Source organism: Astyanax mexicanus, chromosome 14 (genome assembly GCF_023375975.1).
Source record: "Astyanax mexicanus isolate ESR-SI-001 chromosome 14, AstMex3_surface, whole genome shotgun sequence".
Classification (NCBI taxonomy): Eukaryota; Metazoa; Chordata; class Actinopteri; order Characiformes; family Acestrorhamphidae; genus Astyanax; species Astyanax mexicanus.
In genome coordinates, this window is record NC_064421.1 from 8,588,313 (window position 1) to 8,600,966 (window position 12,654).

General features: G+C 35.3%; 1 protein-coding gene across 5 annotated transcripts in view; it reads left to right on the top strand.

Annotated features, from left to right (window-relative positions):
- Nucleotides 1–12,654, top strand: part of tiam2a (TIAM Rac1 associated GEF 2a) — a 207,037-nt gene that overhangs the window by 143,455 nt on the left and 50,928 nt on the right. For all 5 annotated transcript variants that reach the window (XM_049464139.1, XM_022673209.2, XM_022673211.2 and 2 more), the window contains 5 exons: nt 1,426–1,593; nt 4,917–5,021; nt 6,276–6,354; nt 6,470–6,559; nt 7,884–8,120. In XM_049464139.1, the coding sequence (XP_049320096.1) occupies nt 1,426–1,593; nt 4,917–5,021; nt 6,276–6,354; nt 6,470–6,559; nt 7,884–8,120 (679 nt within the window). The remainder of the gene's footprint in view (nt 1–1,425; nt 1,594–4,916; nt 5,022–6,275; nt 6,355–6,469; nt 6,560–7,883; nt 8,121–12,654) is intronic.

The following is a 12,654-nucleotide window of genomic DNA, read 5'->3' on the forward strand; positions in this document are numbered from 1 at the left end:
AAAAAACATTCTATAAAAAAATATTGTTTATATTCATGATTTCTCATTTATTCTGAATATATACAATACCTGTCTTTCTTATTATAATGTTTTTACATAGCACATTTACTATTGAATACATATGTTTTATACTTTAGATTCTACTTTAGATATAAGGCAAGGCAAGTTTATTTATATAGCATCTTTCATACACAACGGTCATTCAAAGTGCTTTGCAAATTAGAAAATACACATAGAAGTAAAATTTAAAAACATGTAAAAGAATAACAGTAAAAATGGAAATAAAAACTAAAATAAGAATAAAGCATAATTGATTCAAACATGGTTAAAACAAAGGGAAGTAAATTTAAAAACATGTAAAAGAACAACAAGGAATTGGAAATAAAACTTAAATAAGAATAAAGCATGAATAAAACATGATATAAAAGTGCCGTCACAGAATAAAAGTGGGTGGAACGGAAGTGTTTTAAGCTGAGCTGAAGGCCTGATCAAACATGTAAGTTTTCAGTCTGCATTTAAAAGTTATTAGTGTTGGTGCTCTTCTAATGCTCTCTGTTAATTGGTTCCATTTAAGAGCAGAGTATATACTGTTTTTGTACTTTAGAAGTAGCTTATTTATCAGGACAGGTCAGGTGATTGTGGAAGAAAAACACCTTTTTTTCAGTTTACTGTGTCTTAATTGTTTTGATGTCTTTAATATTAATCTACTATGTAAAAAATAAATTCAATAAATAAATAATTAATAAAAACACTAAATGAGAAGGTGTGTCCAAAGTTTTAAATGGTACTTTATATTATCACCATTTCTTAGAACTTAAAATGCCAAAAAGTCATGGGATAGCTGTGTGCAAACTCGAACATAAATCATAAATCTTCAAAAGGAAGAAAACGCGTTAAATGAGAGGAGGTGTGTCTTAACTTGTGACAGGTACTCTATATGTATATAGCTTTTATGTTTTCTTTTTTGCCTCTTTATTCACTATCTTTTACATTATCTTTGTTTTATGAGCATTTTATTTTGCACAAATATATGAAAAACATATAGAAATATATAATAAAACTATATAGAAACTATATAGAGTTAAACTGAATGTTGAGCAAGTTAAAGCTTAAATAAATAAATTATTCAGGGATCAGTTAGAGTTTGGATCAGTTCAGAAAGCGCCTCCCTGCGTCTGTGCAGATGTTTCGTGGGCCTGCAGACTTTAATGACGCTCATTTCTAAGCAATCATTTAGCAGCTACATGATCATTATAATCAGAATTATCCATAACGACCAGATCCTGACGTGACTCTGTTTCTAAGCGGTTTAGATGGTGGCAGCTTGATGCAGGGCTTGAGCCGGTGCCAGCTTCTGCATTTGCTCTGATGAAATGTATTGATCGTTTATTTTTTTCTCTCTCTCTTTGTTTGGTTGGTTGGCAGCGGCTGGACGGCCTGCCTGATGTTTACTCTGTAGCACCACCTGAAGGCAGCCAGTGGAACAGCGGCTCAGAGACCCCAGCCTGCGTGAACATGCCAGACTGCCAGGCCGTTACAGTGGCTGTGAAACCCCAGCACTCAGTCACGCAGGTTCTCACGCAGGCCTGCAAGGTAAAAAAAAAAAAAAAGACAGTAAACGCTTCTTTCATTGTTCATTCATTTATAAAGGAGCAGCTTTTATTAAGGGCTTTTGTGAGGAGGCATTAGGGACGATGGCAGACGCTAATGGGATTTTGATTATTCCAGAGATGATGTGGTTTTGCAGGGAAGCTTCCCGGGAGATTTTATAACCTCATCTCCCTGATGTATAAAGAGTAGTAATCTCATTTAATGCAGAGTCAAAAGAGCCGCACTGCACTGCCCTGACTTAGCAATACTGCTGTGTACTGTAGCTCTGTGTGTGTTTGGGGTGGACCGATTCATAATACACAATACTGAAACAATATGCAGGATGTTTTTTTTTTTTTCAGTTGTCAGTTGTGAAAAACACATAGTACAGTGCATTGTTATTATTGTTCTTGTTATTATTAAGACTTTAAAGTGTTGGTATTCACTCAAATAGAGCTGAACATTATATTGGTATTTTAATGTATTGTATTCATTCATTTTTTCATTTTCATCTCCTGCTGTTTGGTTTCAGAAAGCTGTGTAACTCCACCCATCCCCATAGGTTTCAATGGCAAAACAGACAACTTTCAATCACGTTTTTTTCTAATATACTGTAATTCTACCTCCATTATTTAAATGCAGCAGCTAGTGTAACCTCTGCTTATACTGATATTTTTTTATATCCCCACAGAATTCGTTTTTTAAAACGTTATTGAGCTCTATTCAAAAAAGATGTGGTTATTGTAAAAGGGCTGCTTATGGGCGGGACCAATAACAGACCGTCAGCTCCGCTCCGCTCTGCAGCCTGTGACCTCGAGGCAGCCCTCAGGGGCGGGGTTATTCAAATGAGTAGGCTGTCTCTCCACAGTTTTTCTCCCTCCTCTGGTCTCTACTGTGCAGACTCGGGTATCAGGATTGTAAACATGGCAGAAGATTTTGGCTTCATTTTCATTAAATTAATGGGAACGGTGACACAGCGTCCATCTTTTTTTACAGTCTCTGGTGCTGACAATAATCATACTGAGGATATCATCACTTCTTTTGAAACAATGACCCAACTGAACATTTCATTACTGAGAGAGTTAAAAAAAATCCTATTTCAATGATTCAAGGAGACTTTTTATCATTTATTGTCAAGTGCAACAAAATTGTATTCACAAGATCCAGTTACAAAAGTTATAACAAGTTGCTAATTAAATGATGTGCAGCAAAAAATAAATAACTATAACATTACATTTTGCAAAGAAACATGCTCATTACATTTGCACTGACATGCCGTGATACAGTATATCATTAAACATGGGACTAGTATTGTGTCCCATGCCTTTTGGCACATCACATGAAGCTAAAGAAGACTGAACTGACCTGTGATATGCATGTAAAGTCCCTGTGATTTCTATCAGGGTCGCTTGTCTGTTCTCAATCACAATTCTAGCCAGAAACTGCAGGTTGCTATCATTACCACCCACTGCACTGCTCAGCCCTGTCCACTTTATTTTAATCTAATAATAAATTTAACATGGTTTAAAAAAAAAAAAAACAACAACAAAAAAAAAACAAACTTTTTTTTGATATTGAACTTACAGCCTAAGTGCAAAAATACACAAAACAGCAATACATCTATACACGGCATAATCATTAAATCGAAAAAGACCAACAATGACATAATTTATAATAACTTTCCTCTACTCTAATATAATTAACAAGGTTTAAAAGTATGAATATTAATATGTAGCATATATATGTATTACAGAACAAAGCATCAGACAAAACACTGAACATATAATGCAGGACCCCTAGAGTACAACTTTTTTAAAACACAGTTTGATCTGTTACTATATAAAATAAAAAATAGCATTAAAAGCAAATGCCGACCTTTATTTTTGACCTGACTCGACCTGGAAAAAGTGGTCGGGGGGTCGGGCATTAGGTTGGGCTCTGGCTCTGGCAGAGAATCTAAACTCTGCTTACTCCAACTCCCATAATTCATAGCACCTTGCCATGAGCACTCTGACCGGTGTTCAACCTCACTCACATGATAACACGTCACAACTTATACAGTCATGATGTCCTGTGACTTTTGGCATGTTGGTTTATAATGCTGTTAATGGATTTGCAACAAAAGTTGAACCTTTGTGTTTCTATAGGAAACACAGCTTTTGCTGCAAGTCAAATAACAGCATTATAAACTAACATGCCAAAAGTCACTGGACGTCATGACTATAAGTTGTGAGGTGTTGTCGTGTGAGTGAGGTTGAACACTGGTGCTCAATCATCAAAAGGAAGAAAATATGTTACATAAAAAGAGGTGTGTCCTAATTTTTACAGGTACTTTATACGTATATAGGGTTAGGGATTTTTTTTTTGCCTTTTTGTTCTCTGTCTGTTGCATTAATTTGTACAAATATAAGAAAATATAAATAAATATAATAAAAGTATGTAAAAACTAAGAGTTAAACTAAGTGTTGAGCAGGTAAATCTTAAATAAATAACTCGGGGATCAGAGTCAGTTCAGAAAACGCCTCCCTGCGTCTCTGTAGATGTTTCGTAGGCCTGCAGACTTTAATGATGCCAAAAGTCACGGGACATTATGACTAAGTTGTGAGGTGTTATCGTGTGAGTGAGACTGAACACTGGTCAATGTGCTCATGGCAAGGTGCTATGAATTATGGGAGTTGGAGTAAGTAGAGTACAACAGGTCAAAAGGTCACATGTGATGATGTGCATTACAATCCCCATATAGAGAACACTGAATACCCCTGCTGTGTGTTGTATAAACAACAGTCTGTATTAATACAGTGGGTACACACACACACACACACACACACACACACACCCTCCTCCACCCTGTTATTTAGAGCCTGCCTGATTGATGTGTTTGCATGCAGGTCTGTATGTTGACCTGAGAAGGAGAGGAGATCATTTATTGGACACACACACCTGTCATATTATAGACATGTAATGGAGCAGAGGATGATAATGGTGAAAACGTGATGTTCTCACAGATGCTCATCGTGTCAGTGTGCCCTGCAGCTCTGTGCTGGAGTGTGGGTGTGTGTGACAGCAGTGTGACAAACAGCCAGTTTATTTTAACCCAAATTACTGCAGCCCACTCATTTCACTATCTGCTCTGGCGTGGTACGCCACCATCTGACCACTGTGTGTACTACACTCAACTGCTATAGATCAGAGAGCCTGTTTACCACCAATATAAGACCAAATACTTCCAGTTTATTAAATAACTGATTTAGATGCTTCAGAGTCTGGAGGTGTTTGGAGTTATATGCTGTAAATATTGTGTTCTGATAGAATTTCTCTCTTTCCAGATGAGGAACCTCAACCCAAGTCTGCACTGTCTGCGGCTGCGCAGATGTGGTGATGATGGGATGCAGGTTTTTACTCCAGCAGGACATGAGCTGCTGCAGGACTTGGTATGGACCAATAGCAAATCTATAGCATGTCTATAGCTATAGTGTGTATATATACAGCTCTGGACTTTTTTTTTTTAATTTTACCAAATTAAAATCCTCTGGAATATAATCAAGAGGAAGATGGATGATCACAACTATCAAACCAAACTGAACTGCTGGAATTGTTCCACCAGAAGTAAAGGCATAAAGTTATCCAAAAGCAGTGTGTAAGACTGGTGGAGGAAAACATGATGCCAAGATGCATGAAAACTGATATGACAAATATTGATTTCTGAACTATCAAAACTTTATGAATATGAACTTGTTTTCTTTGCCTTATTTGAGGTCTGAAAGCTCTGCATCTTTTTTGTTATTTCAGTCATTTCTCATTTTCTGCACAAAATAAATGCTCTAAATTACAATATTTTTTATTTGGAATTTGGGATAAATGTTGTTCGTAGTTTATAGAATAAAACAACAATGTTTATTTTACTCAAACATAAACCTATAAACAGCAAAATCAGAAAAACTGATTCAGATACTGAAGTGGTCTCTTTTTTTCCACCAAAGCTGTATATTGTTTTTCTAGCAGCATGACTATATATACTAGAATTTCACGATGAACTGACTAATAGAAATGACAACATTTCTCCAAAAATAGAGTTTTTTCCTTTTCCTTTTAAAATTAATTTTTAGCAAGTTTAAGTAAATTTAACACTCATGCAATTTGGAGCATTTCTGTTTTTTTTGTTTTTATCATAGAGTAAATCATGCAGTAATGTAAAAATAAATGTACTTTTATGATGTCAAAAAAAAAAAAAAAAGCAACTCAAATAGATTTTACTGTGCCATTTTAAGATGAAATCTGAACAGAAGTACATCCTGTATTGCAGAAATTGTGCAAATATACCTAATTATGTAAACTTTTATGTGCATTAATATTTATAGAGTATGATGAACAATCTCAATGCAGTCTCACTTTAGACCTTCTCTTGTATGCTCCAGTACAAAAAAAATATGATGAGTAAATTGTAACATAAATAAGCCTTTTATGAATACCACAAACAATGCACAAAAATAATAAACAATAAAAAAGAACTATGCGCACAACAATTATACCTGTTAAAATCAGTAGATCATAAAATATATCCATCTTTAATATGAATATTTAGGGTTTCGCTCCAACGAGTCACCTGTGGTGAGCTAATATTTAGATTTTACCTGTATATTTTACTATGATGTCTGATGATGAGTTGTTTTCTGTCTTGTCCTCAGTCGTATGATGAGCTGGAGATCAGCCCTCTGAACCTGTGCTCTCTCCGCATGACCAGGCCCTCGAGCACAGGGGACTTCGGTAAGTGACTGGTGCTTGTAGAGGGTAGGGGGGTGCAGTGCATCAGTGGTCTCCCGGGTTTCAGGCTTCTTAGTCCGACACACAGCTTCTCACCTCCTGCTCTCCTGCCCCTCAGGGTTCGCTGTCACAGGCCATGTCGACAGCCTCAGAAACAGCCGCATCTTTGTCACTGAAGTTCTCCCTGATGGAATCGCCTTCAGTGAAGGTATTTCTGCACAAACTACACACTTATCTGCAGTACAGAGGAGGAAGAGGACTTTTAATTCATATTTCATTCGTTTCATACACACTTAACTTAATATTATTATTGTTTTCTTTGCATTATTTGAGGTCTGAAGTCTCTGCATCTTTTTTTTGTTGTTATTTTAGCCATTTTTCATTTTCTGTAAATAAATGCTCTAAAATTACAATATTTTTACTTGGAATTTGGGAGAAATGTTGTCTGTAGTTTATAGAATAAAACAACAATGTTCTTTTTCTTTAAACATACCTATAAATAGAAAATCAGAGAATTTTGTTTCTGATATAGAAAATGAAGTGATCTCAAACTGTATATAACACCAGTATCACACAAAGAAATTTTTACATTTACAAATTTTTACATTTCTGATATTGTTATTCTAGCAGCAGTTCTTTATATACTGGAATTCCATGATGTACTGACTAATTTAAATACCTTTAAAATTACTTTACGTTTTTTCCTTTTCCAATAAAGTTGCTTTTTTACATTTAATTTATTTAAATTTATTTATTATTATTTATTTTTTTTTGCAAGTTGAAGTACATTTAACACATGATGCAATTTGGAGCATTTCTGTTTTTTTATCATAGAGTAAATAATGCAATAATATAAAAATAAATTAAATTTTATGATGGAAAAAAAAAATAAAGCAACTTTTTTTTTTTGAAATAATGATGTGCCTGTTTAATATAAAATGTTAAGTTGTCAGCGTCAGAGCTCCAGTACATCCTGTATTACAGAAAGTACAGAAATGCAAATACACCTTAATTATGTAAACTTTTATGTGCATTAATATTTATATTTGTATAAACAGTCACAATGTAGTGTCACTTTGGACCTTCTCTTGTATGCTCCACAATACACCAATAATAAACAATAAACATGAATTATGCACACAATTATAACTCCATTAAAATCTGTTGTACATAAAATATATCCATATTTGATATGGATTTATGAAATGGGTTTTGGGCCAATCTTTTGTCATAAAAAAGTTACCTGTGGCAAACTAACACTTATATTTTAGTTTATTGTTTATAAACTGACTGATGAAGCGTTTTCTGTTAATAGCAAAATCAGAGAAACGGATTCAGAAACTGACGTTCAGGAGAGAAAGGATGACTTTTAATTCATATTTCATTCATTTCATGCACACTTTCCTCAATACTATTATTATTATTATTATTATTATTATCATATTTTTTTGTGATACTGTTGTTGAGTTGTCCTTGTGCTTCATGTCTCTGCAGTCTTTCTCTTCAGCTCTGTTTGTTTGTATGATTTTCAGGTCTCAGGCCGGGTGACGAGATCGTGGTTCTGAACGGCTGTGAAGTGTCGTCTCTGGACCTGGTGCTGATCCAGACGCTCTTCAGTGAGCAGACCCTGAATCTGACCATCAGACGAGACCCTCCATCACACAGACATGACTCCGCCTCCTCCTCGCACACATGCAGCAGCAGTAGCAGCCAGCAGCAGCTACTGAAGGACTTCCTGTATCGCCATCACAGAGCCAAGTCTGCCACAGGTAATAACTCTTTATAACACTTTAAAAAAAAAAAAAATGACGCACAATATATTGATGTGGGTTTGTACAAATGTGACCCACATACAGGGGTCGGACAATGAAACTGAAACACCTGGTTTTAGACCACAATCATTTATTGTGGTAACGGACAGTTCTGGGGAAACAGGAGAGTTGAGGTGCACATTAAATTCTGCCGTGATTTGATCAGCCGTGGTTTTATGTTTTTTGGATACAATCCGGATTAGCACCCGAACATCCCTTTCAGACAGCTTTCTCTTACAGCATCCACAGTTAATCCTGTTGGATGTGGTTGGTCCTTCTTGGTGGTATGCTGACATTACCCTGGATACCGTGGCTCTTGATGCATCACAAAGACTTGCTGTCTTGGTCACAGATGCTCCAGCAAGACGTGCACCAACAATTTGCCCTCTTTTGAACTCTGGTATGTCACCCGTAATGTTGTGTGCATTGCAATATTTGGAGCAAAACTGTGCTCTTATCCTGCTAATTGAACCTTCACACTCTGCTCTTACTGGTGTAATGTGTAATTAATGAAGATTGGCCAACAGGCTGCTCCAATTTAGCCATGAAAGCTCCCACACTAAAATGACAGGTGTTTCAGTTTCATTGTCCAACCCCTCTATATCAAATTCAGTATTAGTTTGGAAATAAGAGACTTTAATATATGATAAATTATATAGTCACTGTCAGGTAAATTTGTATTTTTTAGTTTTAGACATAATTTAAAATGATTATTGACACTTCATGATTAACGTGCATACTGCTGTCCTATTACTTATGGCATGGCTGTAATTATTGTTTTTTTGCATTGAGCTTTGATCATAAGTTTTTAAAATGCAATATTCTGGATATTCATTTAAATTTCACTTCATATAAAGTTTATTTATGATTGTTTTAAATGTGTGAACATACACAGGACTTTTATATACTAACAAATCTAAAAGTGATTCTAAACTTTTCAACCACTAAAAGAAAAATAATTGTGTTATGAATGCTGTTAGCCAATATTGTATAATATAGTTAGGGTTATACTGTATAATCAGCTTATATTAGTCCTGAAAATGTACAAATAATTGATCCCCCTATACACAGCACTTAAAATAATGAGTTTCTTTGATTTTACCAAATTGAAAACCTCTGGAATATAATTAAGAGGAAGATGGATGATCACAAACCATCAAACCAAACTGAACTGCTTGACTTTTTGCACCAGGAGTAAAGGCATAAAGTTATCCAAAAGCAGTGTGTAAGACTGGTGGAGGAGAACATGATGACAAGATGCATAAAAACTGTGATTAAAAACCAGGGTTATTCCACCAAATATTGAATATTTCTGAAATCTTTGAATTTGAACTTGTTTTCTTTGCATTATTTGAGGTCTGAAAGCTCTGCATCTTTTATAAATATAAATAAATGCTCTAAATAACAATATTTTTATTTGTAATTTGGCAGAAATGCTGTCTGTAGTTTATAGAATAAAACAACAATTTTCTTTTTACTGAAACATAAACCTCTAAACACCAAAATCAGAGAAACTGATTCAGAAACTGAAGTGCTCTCTTATTTATAATATAACGCACACTATTGTGTGAGAAGCGGAAGTTGCGTGTTGTTTTTCTTTTAAAAAGTGTCACTACAGTGTGTTCACGTTGTGCCACTAGTCTGACACTATTTCCCATTAGTGCTGAATCGCTGAGGTAGTCCAGACCTGCCTGTAAATGTAAGCTTCACACATGCAGCCGAAACCGCCTGTGCCTGACAGATGGCATGCAAATGTGCATCACACTTCCACATAAACACCATTACTTTGTTAACGCTGTGGTGAGAGTGTGAGGGTGTATGGGTGAGTATGTGTGGATGTGAATGTGTGCTGGGTTGTGGGCTTGTTTTAAATGCTATGCAGTTTATTATATACAGTTACAAGAAAAAGTATGTGAGACCTTTGGGATTATACTTGGATTTCTGCATAATTGGTCATTAAATCGTTCTGATCATTATCCACAGGGGTTGGACAATGAAACTGAAGCACCTGGTTTTAGAGCACAATAATAAAACACACATGCGCCAGCAAAACTAAAATGAAAGGAGTTTCAGTTTCGTGACCCCTGTAAGTCACAACAGTAGACAAACACAATCTGCTTAAACTAATAAAAAAGTATTTGTTTGCATGTTTTTATTGAACACAACATGTTATCATTCACAGTGAGGAGGGGAAAATGTATGTGAACCTTTGGATTTAATAACTGGTTGATCCTCCTTTGGCAGCAATGGTGGTGGTGTTTGAGGTGTATGAGGTGTTAGTGTGTGTTGTGCTGTTGGTACAGTGAGTGGATCAGATACAGCAGTGCTGCTGGAGTTTTTAAACACCTCAGTGTTGCTGCTAGACTGAGAATAGTCTACCAACAGTATCTTGTAAGCAATAATAAAGGACTGGAGGATGACCAAAGCTGTAAACTTTGCCCCAACAGATGCCTGTATACAGTACCAGTCTTTTATTTTTTTAACTTATCTAAACTTATCCTGTGCAACAGATGCCATTTTTGCACCCCCTTACCTGGAACTGTCCTGATTAGTGCCAGTTTCATCATAACATTTTAAAGGTGTTCGCAACTGCACTTGAGGATACTTTTAAAGCTTTTGTTTTGTTTTCTGACTGACCTTCATTTCTTAAAATATATGCTTTTTCTTCACTTATTTTAGTAGTTTTTGCCATAATCTGGATTAGAATATTACTCAAATAGAGCTATTATCCACTATATACCTGTAACTCTACCTCTTCACAACTTTACTTTAACTGAAGCTCTCAAACACTTTAAGAGACAAGAAATTCAAGTAATTAACTCTTGATGAGTTTCGCATAGCTGTTAACTGAAAGCCTGATTTCCAGGTGACTCTAAATCATAAAGCTGACTAAAGCGGTCATCTAAACAAGAGGTGACAAAAACAAAAATATAAGGCAAGGCAAGTTTATTTATATAGGACCTTTTATACACAACGGTCATTCGAAGTGCCTTACGCCTCATCCCTCGACACTGGGTTCTTTAAACCCCTTAAAATAGCCCACATCTGGAATTAGACCTGGTGCCAATAGGTTCATATATTAATGTCCACGAGAAAGTCCTATTCTATTGGCATCTATGCATATAAACAATTAAATCAACAATGTGTGCAATTTGTTAATTTTACTAAATAATTTTACAATGCAGAATATTTTCAAAAAAATGAATGAACACTGAATTTATGCTGTGACTAGTACTGTATTTAATCAGATAATAGAATTACCTGTATTATGTAATATTACAGCAGTAAGCAGTAACTTTCCTTTCCTGCCTTTTAAAGTTGCGCTGTGGTGTTAGCCCCACCTCACCACGTACTTCCTCTCGGCAGCTCTTATAAACTGCCTTCTGCTCTCTTCAGCTGGAGGAATCTTCCTGTTCTGACTGCCGGACTCGTACACTCGCCTGATAACTGATAGCATCCCACTCAGACTGAGTGTTGTAAGAAGCAGGGTCACCGTGTGCATTAGCGCTTTAGCGTATTAGCACGTTAGTTTCAGTGTTTGAAGAAGTTTTGAAGCGGCTCTGGTAGGTGAAAAGTGTCTCTCTGTATGTGTCTGTCTGTCTGTCTGAAACAGAAAGTCCAGGTTTTTATCTTACTTTCATTATGAGTACATTAGGTTAGTTATGAAAAGTTTATTATAGGGCTGAGTATATTATTAAAACTCTGCATCTTCATTTTTAGTTGTTTTACATCTTAATTTCTTCTTAATTTTTTCACAATTAATAATGAATGAACACATTATGCACTTTTTTACGTTGTCTTCTATTGAAGAGTAAAGGTTTTTCCTTCCCCTGTACATTTTATAAATTGTATGTGTATGTATATGTTGGTAAAGCTGTTCTGAGAGCTATCTGGGCTTTTGGGGAGTTTTTGGAGACCTCACAGGCTTCTCATGTATTTGTACACTGGTTGGGTTGTTGTTGTGTCAGGTTTATGACGGATGTGGAGTAAGTGCCCACATCTTATGACATCTCAATGACTCTGCATCAGTGTGGAGAGGCGAGAGAGCTTTTTACGGATAAGGTCATGGAGAATAGACTAAAATCTATGAAAAATGATTTTTTTAATATTTCTATTATTTATTATGTATCTTATGTTCTGTTCTGGAAAACTGCAAAAAAATAACTTGAATAAGTTGATTATAGTACATAAAGGGCAGTGCAGCAATATTTTATATTTGTTTAATTGATAAAATATGTAAATATTGCAGGTTTTTGAGTGTATTTTAGATATTGTCATTACAGGAAATGCTGCCCAATGTATAGTGACATGTTTAACAATAATAATCCTAAAATAAATGTAAAAAAAAAAAAAGTCTGTTATGTAAAGTTTATCATAGGGCTGAGTTTATTATTAAAACCCTTTATCTTCATTTATTTTATTTTATTTCACGTTGCGTCAATATTTCACAATTAATGAACCAATGATGTTCTTTTTGTTTTACATTGACTTC